The 16,628-nt window shown below is 40.0% G+C and overlaps 1 protein-coding gene across 5 annotated transcripts in view; it reads right to left on the bottom strand.

Moving 5' to 3' along the window:
* Positions 1-16,628, bottom strand: part of RAPGEF2 (Rap guanine nucleotide exchange factor 2) — a 217,572-nt gene that overhangs the window by 117,069 nt on the left and 83,875 nt on the right. For all 5 annotated transcript variants that reach the window (XM_020781418.3, XM_020781421.3, XM_073001508.2 and 2 more), the window contains exon 4: positions 9,275-9,358. In XM_020781418.3, the coding sequence (XP_020637077.3) occupies positions 9,275-9,358 (84 nt within the window). The remainder of the gene's footprint in view (positions 1-9,274; positions 9,359-16,628) is intronic.

The following is a 16,628-nucleotide window of genomic DNA, read 5'->3' as shown; positions in this document are numbered from 1 at the left end:
AGTACACCATGCAAATCGGAACTGTGAAGCTCAATTTCTCAGCACTGAACTCAACCACCTGAATTGGGCCCTACAGGCTAGTGGCTATTCCGAGAATGAAATCACAAGAGCCATCGAACCAAGAAAACAACACCAAACTGAAGAAGAAAAACTACCACCCACAAATAAAGTATTTCTGCCATCCATCAAAGGGGTCACGGACTGCATGGGGAAACTTTGAAAAAACACAACCTGCAAACAGTATTCAGTCACATTCCCAAAAATACAACAAATGTTATGGTCAGCAAAGTACAAAAGGGACCCCCTCACCACTGCAGGAGTATACTGGATACCTTGCAGTTCTAAGATAAAGGTAAAGGTTCCCCTTGACAATTTGTCCTGTTGTGTCCGACTCTAGGGGGTGGTGCTCATCTCTGTTTCCTACCCATAGAGCTAGCGTTTGTCCGAAGACAATTTTCCGTGGTCACGTGGTCAGCGTGACTAGACAAGGAACGCTGTTACCTTCCCACCGTGGTGGTACCTATTTATCTACCCACATTTTGCATTTTGCATGCTTTTGAACCTCTAGGTTGGCGGGAGCTGGGACAAGTGATGGGGGCTCACTCGGTCACATGGATTTGATCTTACGACTGCAGGTGTTCTGTGGTTTAACCCACAGTGCCACCACGTCCCTACCTTGCAGCTGTAGCCAGGTATATATTGGGACCACAAAATGCAGCATCCACACCAGAATCAAAGAACATGAAAGACACTGCAGACTAAAACAACTGGAATAATCATCAGTAGCCGAACATGCCCTGAAACAAGCTGGACATGAAATCCTATTTCAAAACACAGAAATACTGGACAACACCAACAATCGTTATGTTAGAATACACATGGAAGGCCATTGAAATCCACAAATATCAGCAAAGCTTTAGCAAAAAAGAAGAAAGTCTAAAACTCAACAAAGCCTGGCTCCCAGCACTGAAAAATACAGCCTGTGAAAAGGTCAACGAACTCTATCAAGCCACAAGGATTGCTGATCACAGCACAGAAAAGACTAGCTAACAACACCCATCAACCACAGTGGCAGATCATCTTCCCCCTTATCACAACAATATACCAATAACAAAAAACATCTGAGCACCATAATCACCCAATCTCCTGAAAAGGACAAAAACCAGATCCCACAGCTACAAATACTCAACAATCCCACACACTACACCAGAACACCAACAGATTTCTAACTCCTGTCCTCTGAAGATGCCAGCCAGAGAGACTGGCAAAACGTTAGGAAGAAAAACCTCCAGAACACAGCCAAACAGCCCAAAACACCTACAACAACCTTTGGATCCCGGCTGTGAAAGCCTTCGAGAATACATCTCTGCATTTGCTTATGTCATTATTAATCTTATACTCATCACAATCATCTCAGTTCAACTCCTACCTATCTTACAGAGTGATAAATGCATCCAGTCCTATGTTATGTCACAACTGCTTTAAAATATTATTATGTTTATTATGTCTAATATTTCTCCATAAATGTTCCTTATGGTGATTTTTAAGACCAGTCAAATTGATAAGAATATTGACATTTTATCTGATATGTCCATAATTAGAAGCTGCTATGCTTATTCAACATCACACTGGCATGTCAATCCTAAAAGGGCTATATAATGCAGCAATCACTATACATACAGAGGATGTTTCTGGCTATTGTAAAAAAGTCTTTCTCCCCTTTCTTGCTCTTTTTCCACATGATTAAAGGCATATCAATTCCTCCCAGTTCATACAGAACTTCCAAACTTTTTATAAAGGACGAACACTTCACTGCAAATATAGTTCGGCAGACCTGCCCATATTCCATCAATCTGGAATCTCTTTGATGTTATTCAACTCACTACTTTCTTACTGAATACACCATATATGAGCTAACTTTAGGTGACAGATAAAAATTACAAAGGTAACACAGCAAAATGACACCCTGTTGATGTCTGAGCCACTTCCTTCCTTATCAGGTCCTATTCACCTCCATCTCAGCTGTGTTGTTTCCAGAACTGTCTGTAGAAACAATCCTATCTGTACCAGCATTACCTAGAATACAGTGGTGCCTCGACTTACGGAATTAATCTGTATTGGAAGGGTGGCCGTAACTTGAAAGTTTTGTAAGTCCAAACACCATTTCCCATAGGAATGCACTGAAAACCGATTAATCAGTTCCGGCCAAAGGAAAAAAGAAAGAAACAAACAAAGAAAAAGAAAGAAAAGAAAAGAAACAGAGCAAGTCATGACAGCCGCTACCAGAGGCCTCCCTGGCTTCCCCGCTGCCATGGGAGGCCTCCCAAGGTTCCCTGCCACTCTGACCACCGCCGCGGAAGCCACGGTGGCTGTCACAGCAGCGGGGAAGCCTGGCCTTCCCTGGTGGTCAGAGCAATGGGGAAGCTCGGGAGGCCTCCTACCGTGGCTGTCATGGCAGCAGGGAAGCCTAAGCTTCCCCAGCAGCAGCGGTCAGAGCCACGAGAAACCCCAGGAGGGCTCCCATGGCAGCAGTCAGAGTGGCGGTGAAGCCCAGGGTTTTCCTGTCTTTTTTCCTTTCATAAGTGGAAGCTCCGGCAGCAAGTTGAACCAAAATTTTGCAGCTGGAGCTGTAACTCGATTTTTTTTGTAACTAAGGATGTCTGTAAGTTGAGACACCACTGTATAGTCCTGTAATTTTCAGTCTGGTTTCTGTATACTTCAACATCATCAAGAGGGGCAAGTGCACCATATCACAAACTGTGTGGCAACACATATCTTGCTTTTGTGTATGACAAATAAAGTGTCAATCGTGAATGGAAGTAGTTTTACATATCAGGATAAATAATTTATTGTCTTTTTGCAAATATACTTTTAAGTGGCTGCTAGGCTTGGCAGTTTAGGATTTAGCCCTTTAGCATGTTTCATGCCCCCCTTCCACAGATAAGTGCAAAGTTATGGGTGGGAATCAGTATGCATTTGGGAATAGCAATGGGATAGGATAAAATGTGTTCTCCTACCCTGGGTAATATGATGATCTGCAGAAATGATTGCTTACCACCAGCTGGCATAAAGGGTGACAGAAGTCACTGAAAACTGAAATAGCCATAGCCAAACAGCTTCCTAAAATCTGTATAGCTATGTTCTTATTGTAATTTTTTTAGTCATACTATAATGGCACCTTGGACACTGGTTGTAATACACATGGAAAACAGATTTAATATATACACATATCCCATGAAGAACCATTTTGTAATTACAGCAAATCTATCCAAACATATCTGAGTTCAAATCCTCACACAGTAATAATATGTACAGAATAATCCTGGGCCAGTCTAATCTGAGTGCTGGTATGGATTTAATACTCAAGGTAATTCCATAATAAAGTTACACCTGTTTAGGCCAAAAAGATACCAAAAATTAGTACAGAAGTGCAAGTAAGTGTTGGACCTTTGGGGTCCCTACTTCTAAATAATATAAGCCCCATAAAATGAACTCAAAATTGCATCTATTTTTATAAATACTGAAAAGGTTTACAATTTTGACTGTAATTACATTTGGCTGAAGAGAAAAACAGAAGTATTGGAATTACTCGTGGAAATTCTGATTCCACAACTGGTTGGGAATGCCAAATAACTGAAAGGGACACACATACTGTAACATGAGATAGGATGGTCTGAATTTTAAATCTCTTATCTGTCTTCCAAACTGTTGTTAATAACAAGAGTTTATTTGGTGTATACACAATTTCCTTTTATAGCAGTTCGGCTCTGTAAAAACTGGTATCACTCAGCATTAGAGGAGTATAGGAGAGCAATATCTCCTTCGCTTCAAATTTCAGTCTTATAACTAAGATTATTTGTTCCTTATGGATGAAATTAATGACATCATTATCACTGCAATCATATGAAAGTTACAAGACCAGATAAAATTGTCATGCAGGCTAAGTGACAACCAAAGGCTGTCAGTTAGCAAACTGCACCCCCAGGTATTGAATGTGACAGAAAAATCTGAATGTTTTCATACAAATATTGTTCTGCACTTCATTTCGTATTACACCTGCATATATAATGTCACACTATGGACTAAAAGGGACTAAAAACAATGTAAACTTCAGAATAAATTCATATGCAGACCCTCTCTACATTTTAAGATAAGCCATTTAAAAATATGCTTACAACAAGTAGAGAAGCAACTTTTCCTAACTTGCTAGAAGGACTGAAGAAATCCACCCCACCCCTTCAAATGCAACATTCCCTCTAAGCTGCCTGCACAGCACTGGACTGGGGCAGCACAGCAAAGCCAGCGCTGCTGTTCATTTGCTTCCGGTCACAGCTGGAAGCCCATGCACACAGGGCAGAGGCACCTCCCAGCACTCGAGAAAATTAGAGAGAATGCCGCCCCATTGCATAATTAATTTTACCACAATATTAAATTGGGGGGGGGGGACTCCAATATGTTTTTATTAAAAAGCAAACAACTCCCAAAGGAACAAATTCATTTGTTCTACTAACTGTTCAGTACAGAAAAATAATAACCTTTGCCCAAACTAATTCCAAAAATGATTCTGTTACACCACATAAGGATGAAATCCTCTATACATTTACTAGAAATAAGGTCCAGTAACAGTAAGGTCCAACAATTCTTACATCAAAGCAGACAAGTCCATTAACTACCTTCCAGGTACAAGTTGTTTTGTTTTAAGGATCCATTAAAGATCATTTTGCTAGATATTCAAAAATGCCTTAATAGGTGCAACTGTCAGAAAAAATATAACCCTCCCTGTACACAACACACCAGAGTGACCAAGTACATGGAATCAACAGCTTTGATTTTATTTCCATATACCACAAGCAGTCATAAATATATTCTTAAAAATATATCTAACATATTCTTTGAATACAGACCAGACAAAAAGACTCACCCAAGCATGACTGATTCAAGTATAGAAATATTTGGTTGTTCTGGGATTTTCAGGCTCTTTGGCCGTGTTTTGAAGGTTGTTCTTCCTGACGTTTCCCCAGTCTCTGTGGCTGGCATCTTCAGAGAACAGGAGTAAGAACTCAGTCCATGCTCTGATTGCAGGGAACTGAGTTCTTACTCCTGTCCTCTGAAGATGCCGGCCACAGAGACTAGCAAAACATCAGGAAGAACAACCTTCAGAACATGGCCAAAGAGCCCGAAAAACCCACAACAACCATCAGATACCGGCCATGAAAGCCTTCGAGAATACATAGAAGTATTTGTTTGCAATATTTTCTATCTGTGTATGGGAAACAGACAGCATAAGAGCCACTTACTACTGAACTCTCCCTCTAAGCAACACGAGTATGTAACAATACATTTTCAAATACCCTGTTATTTAGAATCAATGAAAAGAGAAAATAAACTCGTAAATTATGGCACACTCACATAAGCAAACTGCAGACAAGAAAGTAAATCTGTCCTATTTTCCCATATTACTGGAAAATATCATGACATCAACAGATCAGGAGACATTTCTTCATGCAAGTGCCCTATTCAGAAATATTCGCATTGTCAGATACGCCGTAATGCACACAGGCAAGCAATTCAAAGTTTCCACACAAAAAGAAGTTACAGTAGCTGAGCATGGAAGCTTCTGTCAGTATTCATTATTGCTCTATTGCCCTTGCCAAGCCTCTACATTCCTAACTTTCATGTCAGTCCAACATCTTGGTGGAATGTCAATTCATTCATGAGCAACATAATGGTGCATTAACTTCTTGCAGTTTTAAAACTTATATTAAATACTGAATAATGAAGTCAATGTTTTATATAATGCTTTTTAAAATGTTGAACTATTACAGAGTCACAATTAATGTAAGAATTTAAATTACAGCAAGTATAATTCTGGTAAACAAGACATGAATTTCAACCATGAGTAAGACCAATTATTAACATATATATTCCCATATTTTCTGAATACTTGTGAACCTAAATAATAAAATCTTATGTAGAGATGGGCCAGTTCGGCAGACATCCGAACAGCTGTTCTACAGATCAGTGCCCTACCCCCTCTAGCAGGCTCCCACATGAAAGCAGCATCCAGGAGTCAGACAAGGAAGCTGGGACTACTTTCGAGTGGGCAGCTGCTGGAGGGGGTGGGGCGCTGAACCATGTAACACCTGTTTAGCCATCCACCACACGAGCATGAAGGGCAATGGGTAGGAGGCTGATTTCTTTGAGATAGTAGGATAGCTTGGGTCCCCAAACTGAGCCTGTAAGTTTGCAGGCCTCTCAGCAGCACCCCAAGGTATTACTGTACAAGATACCACTGTCCTCCTTTGATTCCAGAACCCCAGTTGCAAAGGATGCTGGATGCCTTTGCCTCTAGGAATTTTTCTGGTCTCCCTCTTTTACCCTAATGTGCTTCCCTGAAAACTGGTGGAATGTTGTCCTTTGCCTCTATGTGGAGTCCACGGTTGTGACAAATAGGAACAGAATGTAAAATCAGCTCCCATTGCCCTGCCTTTCTCATTCCATAAACAGAGTTAGCTGCCATGTGGTGTGTCCCTCCTCCTAGTCAACCACCAGAATAAGATTTAATTCCTGCCTCACTCAGTCCCTGGAGCAGGAACTGGCAAGCCACTCCAGCATCTTTGCCAAGAAAACCCCATGAACAGAAACAAAAGGCTAAAATATATGATGCTAGAAGATGGGCCCCTCAGGTCGGAAGGTGTCCAACATGCTACTGAGGAAGAGCGGAGGACAAATACAAGTAGCTCCAGAGCTAATGAAGTGGTTTGGCCAAAGACGAAAGGATGCTCAGCTGCAGACATGCCTGGAAGTGAAAGGAAAATCCAATGCTGCAAAGAAAAATACTGCATAGGAACCTGGAACGTAAGATCTATGAACCTTGATAAGCTGGATGTGGTCAAACAGGAGATGGCAAGAATATACATTGACATCCTGGGCATCAGTGGATGGATAGGAATGGGCGAATTCAATTCGGATGATTATCATATCTACTATTGTGGGCAAGAATCCCATAGATTTGAAATGGAGTAGCCCTCATAGTCAACAAAAGAGTGGGAAAAGCTGTACTGGGATATAATTTCAAAAAATGATAGAATGATTTCAATAAAAATCCAAGGCAGAACTTTCAATATCACAGTATTCCATGTTTATGCACCTACCACCAATGTTGAAGAGGCTGAAATTGACCAGTTCTATGAAGACTTACAACACCTTCTAGAACTGACACCAAAGAAAGATGTTCTCATTCTAGGGGATTGGAATGCTAAAGTGGGGAGTCAAGAGATAAAAGGAACAACAGGGAAGTTTGGACTTGGACTTCAAAACAAAACAGGGCAAAGGCTAATAGAGTTTTGTCAAGAGAACAAGCCGGTCATCACAAACACTCTTTCCCAACAACACAAGAGGTGACTCCACACATAGACATCATCAGATGGGAAATACTGAAATCAGATGGATTATGTTTTCTGCAGCCAAAGATGGAGAAGCTCTATACAGTCAGCAAAAACAAGACCTGGAGCTGATTGTGGCTCTGATCATCAGCTTATCATAGCAAATCTCAAGCTTAAACTGAAGAAAGTAGGAAAAACCACTGGGCTATTCAGGTATAATCTAAACCAAATCCCTTATGAATACACAGTGGAATTGAAAAACAGATTTAAGGAACTCGATTTGGTGGACAGAGTGCCTGAAGAACTATGGGTGCAGGCTCATAACATTGTACAGGAGGCAGCAACAAAAACCATCCCAAAGAAAAGGAAATGCAAGAAAGCAAAGTGGCTGTCCAGCGAGGCCTTAGAAATAGCAGGGAAGAGAAGGGAAACAAAATGCAAGGGAGATAGGAAAAGTTACAGAAAATTGAATGCAGACTTCCAAAGAATAGCAAGGAGAAAGGGAAAAACCAGAGATATGTTCAATAAAATTGGGTGATATTAGAGGAACATTTTGTGCAAAGATGGACATGATAAAGGACAAAAAATGCAGGGACCTCACAGAAGCAGAAGACATCAAAAAGAGGTAGCAAGAATACACAGAGGAACTATACCAGAAAGATTTGGATATCCCAGACAACCCAGATAGTGTGGTTGCTGACCTAGAGCCAGACATCCTGGAGAGTGAAGTCAAGTGGGCCTTACAACAAGGCCAGTGGAAGTGATGGCATTCCAGTTGAACTATTTAAAATCTTAAAAGACAATGCTGTTAAGGAGCTACACTCAATATGCCAGCAAGTTTGGAAAACTCAGCAGTGGCCAGAGGATTGGAAAAGATCAGTCTACATCCCAGTACCAAAGAAGAGCAGTGCCAAAAAATGCTCCAACTACCGTACAATTGCACTCATTTCACACGCTAGCAAGGTTATGCTCAAAATCCTGCAAGGTAGGCTTTCAGCAGTATGTGGACCGACAACTCCCAGAAGTACAACCTGGATTTCGAAGGGGCAGAGGAACTGGAGACCAAATTGCTAACATGCACTGGATTATGGAGAAAGCCAGAGAGTTTCAGAAAAATATCTACTTCTGCTTCATTGACTATGCAAAAGCCTTTGACTGTGTCAACCATAAGAAATTATGGCAAGTTCTTAAAGAAATGGAAGTGCCTGACCACCTTAGCTATCTCCTGAGAAATCTATTTGTGGGACAGGAAGCAACAGTTCGAACTGGATATGGAAACAATGATTGGCTCAAAATTGTCCCCTGCTTATTTAAATTATATGCAGAATACATCATGCGAAAGGCCGTGTGAACGCAGGGGGCCACTCCCCCATGCATGGACCTGTCCGGCCCCTGACTGGTCTGTAGTGTCAAAACAGTTGGGGACCACTGTGTTAGATAATCCACTGGTGGAAATGGCTTCTATCACTCTTTTCAGAAGGAAAAAAAAACTCAAGAACAGGGCCAAGTACAGATGGTCCAATTAATCTACAATCAATCTTTGATATCCCTAATGGACTGCAATTGAGAACCTCTGATTTATATTATAATTCTGACCTGTAAAGGAACATTTCATTTAGTTATTGGAAACAAATAAAAATAATGGACTAAGCTTCCGCTATTTCAAGAAGCTGGATAGCACAAAAAGAACTATACCAAGAGCTCTGCATTAATTCAGCAAGGCAAAAAATACAGATAAGTGGTCAGTCTCACCATAGAATACCAATACTTTCAATACCTTGTGAATAGAACCAGGCTTAGAAATGATATTAGGTACCTTTTAAAGTTGTACATTACTATTTCATGTATTATCAGCAGCTGATATTTCTTTAAGTACATATGGTTCTTACCTGCTTCTTGGAAGAAACATTGATTCTTTGATGAAAACTGAACCAGACAAAAGAATATACCAACAGGTCCCAATATCATCAGGGCTGCAAAATAAGAATGAGAAAATAATAAAAAGTGAAATTTAGACAAAAATCTTTAAAATGATAAAAACCATAATGCACAATGTTATCTGTGATACATCATGTTAACTGTTATGAATTTTCCCCTGAACATGTCCTAGCTACAGGCATTACAGTGGTGCCTCACATAGCAATGATAATCCGTGCAGCAAAAATCGCTGCAAAGCGATTTCGTCGCTATGTGATATTAAAAAGCCCATAGGCATGCACTGAAACCCCTTCAATGCATTCCTATGGGCTTCGACTCACCTTTAAGCGAAAATCCTCCATAAGGCAGCCATTTTCGCTGCCCGGTACGCTAGGAATCTATCCCAGAAAACAGCAGGTAGCCATTTTTTTTTTAACCCAGCGACCATTTTGGAACTGCAGATCAGTTGTTAAAAAATCATCGATTTGCGATGATCGGTAAGCGAAACAGGGTACCGATCATCGCAAAGCAATTGTTCCCCACAGGGAACATCACAAAGTAATCGCTAAAGCGATCGCAAAAAGTTAATTGCTATGCGATTTCATCGGTAAACGGGGCGTTAAGCGAGGCACCACTGTATTTTAATATTTCATTTTTAAATTCACTGGGTAATTTTCACTGATTTGTAAGAACTGTTTAACCATTCAATGAAAGCTAATCTAATACCCATTTATACTGGGACAGAAGTCTAGTGAAGACATTGCAACAACATTAAGTCCGCAATCTTATACATATTTATGCAGAAGCAAGTTTCACTGAACGCAGATAATCATTTTGATCAAACATACATAATATTAGTGTGTCATTATTTACTTAATATTTAAATTATATGTTGTCCTCTTGTATCCAACTTAAGGTGATCCTCATAGAATTATAGACATGGTTTTCCAGTCGCTCCTCCTGGAAGCACTCTGGAACTGTGCAGCTCACCCAAGGCTGCACCCTTAGCAAGGCATGCAATACTCTCAGCCACACATGCTCCAGGTGACACTGGCTGGCCCATCTTCCATGAGGCAATTCAAACTCCCACCCCTAGCTCCATAGCCAGGCACTTCAACTGACTGACCTATAACAGCACTCACCCTTCATACAAACATAAAGTGAAAGAAGAGTTATGATATCAAATGGATTTCACATAGTTTACTCCCCACAGAAACACACAACAGCTACTGTAGTAACATAATCCCATTTTCACAAATTACCGTATTTTTCGCTCCATAAGACGCACCTTTCCATAAGACGCACCAATTTTTTAGGAGAAGAAAACAGGAAAATATAATCTGTTTTCTTCACTCCATAAGACGCACAGACTTTCCACCCCCCCCTTTTTGTGGGAAAAAAGTGCATCTTATGGTGCAAAAAATACGGTATATCCCCACTTTCTAAATGCAAACTGCCCAATATTTCTTCCTGAAGCTCAGATGATGATGATGATGATGACGATGATGATGATGATTCTGAAGGTCAGAACTTATAAGCATTTAGTTTCCGATACAGAAAACTGTTTGATCTCATTTCTTCTCTGGATGTCAGAAATAGTCAGCTTCCCATGAGACAAAGGGAACAATCTGTCTCAAGAACTTCTAGGAAAACGAAGCTGAACACATACTTCACCAATTCCTAATGAATAACAGAAATCTATTAAAACAGTGCATTTTCCTGACCTTGCCATGTCTTTTATTATACTTTAAGATTATTTACATGTTTAATAATAAAGGTATTTCTATCATTTTTTCCATACAGCCACTATACTACTGGAGGTAAATCTAAGGTTCTAAATTATTCTACCAGTCCGTAATATTTTTACCTGTAATCACAAGTAACAAATAACAAGAATGTGAGAGATCAGAACTCATGACATAATCCATGGATTTTTAACAGACTATAATAACACAATTATTAAAATTCTGAACTAATGTTGTTCAGTTGAATCCATCAAAACTAAATTCATTTAAAAGTCTTTAAAATAAACTGAAAAGTTACCTCAGCAAGATGCAATATATTTTATGTGTTTGCAAAGTAGATTAACAAATATAATACCTCATTTCAAACTAACAACATTCTTAATTCATGATGAAAGACTAACTTTCATGTGCATACAAAGTACTGATGCCTTATTATTCAGTAAATTCAGCTCAATTTGTGAACTACCTGCAGTATAATTCCATTGTGTTTTGATTTTTCCCAGGCAACAAAATATCTGATATGATTTGATCTCTGGTTTTCTTTTATGTGAGTGGTTGTTTCTTACGTTATCCTATCTGTACTTGCTTAGTAATAAACCCAGGGCTCAGCACTTTTCTTCTCACATCCTCTCTCACACCTCTCTTATTCTAGTAAATTCCAACTTCTTCACCATTCCTCTCTCAAGAGATCTTCCAACACATCACTTGAAATTCCATCTCATTCAAGATTCTCCTTTTTAAGATCAACCTCTTTGTAAAGCCTTTCGTGCAGGATCTTGGCCTGCCCTTGTTTCCTCATTGCCATTGAACAATTCCATCCACAGTTTGTTCCCCAAACACCTACTCTCTTCAGACAGGTTTCTCCTTAGTGGTTGCCTGTCTAAGAGAGGTTTTAAAATGGGATGGTTTGAATTTTTGTTGCTTTTAAATCTGATTTAGTAGTGAATTTACCTAACATTTTTAATATAATGTCTATTTAATTATTATTTTATTATTTGAACAAGTTACTGTTCTAGCTTTTAATACTGTGTTTTTAATTATGCAAGCTGTCTTGGGTCCTTTTTTAGGAGAAAGGTAGAGTGGTCCATGGGGTCACGAAGAGTCGGACACGACTAAACGACTAAACGAACAAACGACGAGAGTAAAAATATTTCAAATAAAATATTGAATGAATTAATGAATAGTATGTTGCTGAAGCTAAACAGTAAGTAATTCAGGTTCTGTCACTGGCATAACACTGTTTGAGAAAAACCAAACAGAAGTACTGTATGATTATATCTTAGGTAAAGGTAAAAGTTCCCCTTGACAAATGTCCAGTCGTGTCTGACTCTAGGGCACAGTGCTCATCCCCGTTTCCAAGCCGTAGAGCCAGCGTTTGTCCGAAGACAATCGTCCATGGTCATGTGGCCAGCACGACTAGACATGGAATGCTGTTTTACCTTCCCACTGAGATGGTACCTATTTATCTACTTGCATTTGGCAGGAGCTAGGACAAGCAACGGGAGCTCACTCTGTCGCGTGGATTCGCTCTTACAACTGCTGGTCTTCTGACCTTACAGCACAGAGACTTGTGCGATTTAACCCGCAGCGCCACCACGTCCCTCTGATTATACCTTACCTTCTTACAAAAGATACATTTCTACAGTCCCAAAGTCACAGAGTTACAAAACTGTAGACTTCTCAAACAACTGTTTTTTAAATAGTTGCTTGTTCAAACAATCCCCAGTCTCTCATGCAACACAGGGCATCCCCTTCTGCCACTGGAACCCACATAACAATTCTGAACAACTGATTAATATACACCTTGTGGAAAAGATGTTTTTTTCTAAATGTTATGCCATCTTAAATCAAATCTTTATATACACATGATCAACAAGCAAATTCTTGAACATAGTTGCCCTAATGTTCAATATTGGCTAAGATGCTCTCTGTCGCAAAAAGACATTCCAAACTGAATGTTTAAACAAGGAATTCTGATTTACTGCAGCTGAGACCTGGCCAGATCCCAAGGAACTTTGCCAACTATAAGATGGAATAATATACCTTTGAAGAGATTGAAACAAGCAACAGACGAGCCTGGTTGCAGCTGCTCTTTGCATTATTAAATATTTTGCTGGATGACTTTCACAAAAGTCAATGGGAACACAATGAGTCTGCATAGACATTGCTTAAAGAGGTCTCAGAGCACTACTTGAAATTAGTACACCAGGCCTTGCTGAGGTTTCAGAAAATTAGGCTTTGTTTATTCAAAAGGCTTTCAATCCTTTCAAGTCATCGCTTCCTTGTCCTTAGTAATATTATTAAGGCCTACTAATAAAACACTGAAAGCAACATACATCATGTAGCACGGGACCCATGCAAAACACTGCATACTCACCACCAGCACATACTGGTAGACAGCCTTTGTGGATTCTTTATACACAATATATCCTAAATAATTCTGACCTCTGATAATCAAAACTTAATAAAGCAAAGTGTGCTGCTTATATACCGCCCCATAGTGCTTCAAGCACTCTCTGGGCGGTTTACAAGTTAACTATGCAGGCTACACATTGCCCCTCCAGCAAGCTGGGTACTCATTTTACCAACCTCGGAAGGATAGAAGGCTGAGTCAACCTTGAGCCAGCTACCTGGGATTGAACCCCAGGTCGTGAGGACAGTTTTGGCTGCAGTACAGTGGTTTAACCATTGCACCACGAGACCTATAAGGCCTACTACTAGAACAAAAGCAGCTGCCTCTGAGTCTTGACAATAAAGGGCATTGAATGCCTTAGGAAGTTGTGTAAAATGTACAGCACTCTAAATTCTATGGCTTAAACATCAGGCTGTTTTGTTCCTGTAACTGGGGTTATGCATCAAGCAGAAGAAACCTTGTAACTCACTATGAACAAATGAATCCAAAGTGGGTCTTTATCTAAATAGTTTTTCATGTGGACAGATGTACTCTGATCCCTTAATATAATCAACAATAAAAGTTACCAATATTTTAGCTCAGTTGCTCCTGAAGCACAACATGGCACTTACAGCAAGAGTTTCTCTAATATCCCTTTTAAAAAGTTGCCAACAATCTAGCTTCAGATCCTAGGATGCTCTAAGACAAACAGACTATTACTTCTTGCTACTATCACTGTTGTCCTTTCCTTGATCCTTCTCTCTGGGCCCAATCTGCAGAGCACATGTGGATCACTGAAGATAGTGTACCATCTCTTATCCCAAACGAATATCTCAAAGATTTACCATTTTCACCACTATCAAAATATGTGATGATGACAGGTAGTCATAAACTTAGATGACTTTAAAGAAGCAAAATCGTAGAGGAAAAGGCTATTAATGACTACAAGTTGTGATGGACAAAATGCTTGGAATACCATCTCCTGAGCAACAGGAGAGGAGTAGAATCACAGAATAGTGAAGTTGAAAGGGGCCTATAAGGCCATCAAGCCCAACCCACTGCTTGATGCAGGAATACAAATCAAAGAGTATCTGTCTGAGTTTCTCTTGAATGCCTCCAGTGTTGAAGCACTCACCACCTCTCGAGGTAATTGGTTCCACAGTTGTACTGCTCTAGCAGTTAGGAAATTTGTCCTGCTATTCAACCTAAAGCTGGCTTCCTGTTACTTGAACCCATTGTTTCATGTCCTGCACTCTGGGATGATCGAGAACAGATCCTGCCCCTCCTCTGTATGACAGTCTTTTAAATATTTGAAAAGTGTTATCATATCATCCCTCAGTCTTCTTTTCTCAAGGCTAAATATGCCCAGTTCTTTCAGACTTTCCTCATAAGGCCTGGATTCCAGCCCCCTGATTATCCTTGTTGCCCTCCTCTGAACTTGTTCCAATTTGTCAGCATCCTTCTTGAAGCGTGATGTCCAGAACTGGACACAATACTCAAGATAAGGCCTAACCAGTGCTGAACAGAGGGAAACTAGCATCTCACAGAATTTGGAAACTATACTTCTGTTGATGCAGCCTAAAATAGCATTTGCCTTTTTTGTACCCACGTCACACTGTTGGCTCATATTCAGCTTGTGATCTATGATAATTGCAAGATCCTTCTTGCTTGTAGTATTGCTGAGCCAGGTATCCCTCATTTTGTAACTGTGTGTTTGGTTTCTTTTTCCCAGGTGCAGTACTTTGCACTTATCCCTGTTGAATATCATTCTGTTGTTTTCAGCTCAGTGCTCCAGCCTATCTAGATCATTTTGAATTTTCTTTCTTTCTTCCAGGGTGTTAGCTATTCCACCCAATTTTGTGTCATCCACAAATCTGATTAGTATTCCCTATATCTCTTGATATCTCTTATTAAATATATTGAACAGTACTGGGCCCAGGGCTGAGCCCTGGGGTACCCCTCTTGTTACCTCCTCCCAGTTTGAGAAGAAGCCATTAGTACTCTCTGATGCAGTTCATCCAGCCCTGGAGATTTGGACTCATTCAAGGTGGTAAGGTATTCCTTGACCATTTGTTTGTCAGTCTCCAGCTGCAACCCTGTCCCCTCCACTTGCACTTCACATTTGTCTGGAGATTTACTGTCTGTCCTATGGGAAAAGACTGAGCTAAAATAGGAATTGAACACCTCTGCTTTTTCTTTGTCATTTGTTATCATTTTCCCATTTCCATTCAGTAGCAGTGCCACTATTTCTTTTCCTTGTCTTATGCTTCGCACATACCTGAAGAATGCTTTTTTTATTGCTTTTAGTGTCTCTAACTAATCTATGCTTTTGCTCTCCTAATTCCATCCCTGCATTTCTTTACTATTTGTCTGTACTCTTCCTTGGTGACCTGGCCTTCTTTCCACTTCCTATAGATGTCTTTTTTGTTTTGTTTTGTTTTGTTTTGTTTTGAGGTCCTCCCTGAGCTTTTTGTGAAGCCACACTAGCCTTTTTTGCTGCCTCCCACCTTTTTATCTTGTTGGGATTGTTTGTAGTTGTGTTTTTAGAATTTCTTTTTTAAGGAACTCCAACCCTTCTTGGAGTCTTTTTGTTAGGATCTCCCGCCATGGCATCTTACACATCCTTATTCTGAAATTATTAAAATTGCCTTTTAAAAAATCCAATATATGTGTGTGGCTACACTCTGCTTTGGTTTCCTTTGAAATCAAGAAATCGAATAGAACATGGCCACTGTCACCCAGAGTTCCCCTTACTGCCTCTTCCTCCACCAAGTTGTTTCTACTGGTTAGACTCAAGTAAAAAATAGCTAGTCCTCTAGTTTCTTTTTCCACTATTTGTAGGAAAAAATTATCAGCCACACAAGCCAGGAATTTCTTAGAAGGACCGTACTTTGCAGAATTTGCCTCCCAACATATATCCAGGTAAGTGAAATCTCTGATCACTACTACAGCATGTCTCTTTGAAATACCTGCAATTTGTTTTTCAAAAGTTTCATCCACTTCCTCTCCTTGATTGGGCGGCCGGTAGTAAACTTCAACTACCATGTTCCTTTTGTTTTTTGTACCAACTAGATTGATTTACATGCTCTCAATAGGATATTCAATCTCCTCCTCCTGTGTCCCCCTATTTCTGTGCAGGAATGCATATTTTTATATATACTTCAACTCTACCCCCCTTTCTATTTTCTC

This window comes from Pogona vitticeps, chromosome 5, assembly GCF_051106095.1.
Source record: "Pogona vitticeps strain Pit_001003342236 chromosome 5, PviZW2.1, whole genome shotgun sequence".
NCBI lineage: Eukaryota > Metazoa > Chordata > Lepidosauria > Squamata > Agamidae > Pogona > Pogona vitticeps.
This window is presented reverse-complemented; position numbering and strand designations above follow the sequence as displayed.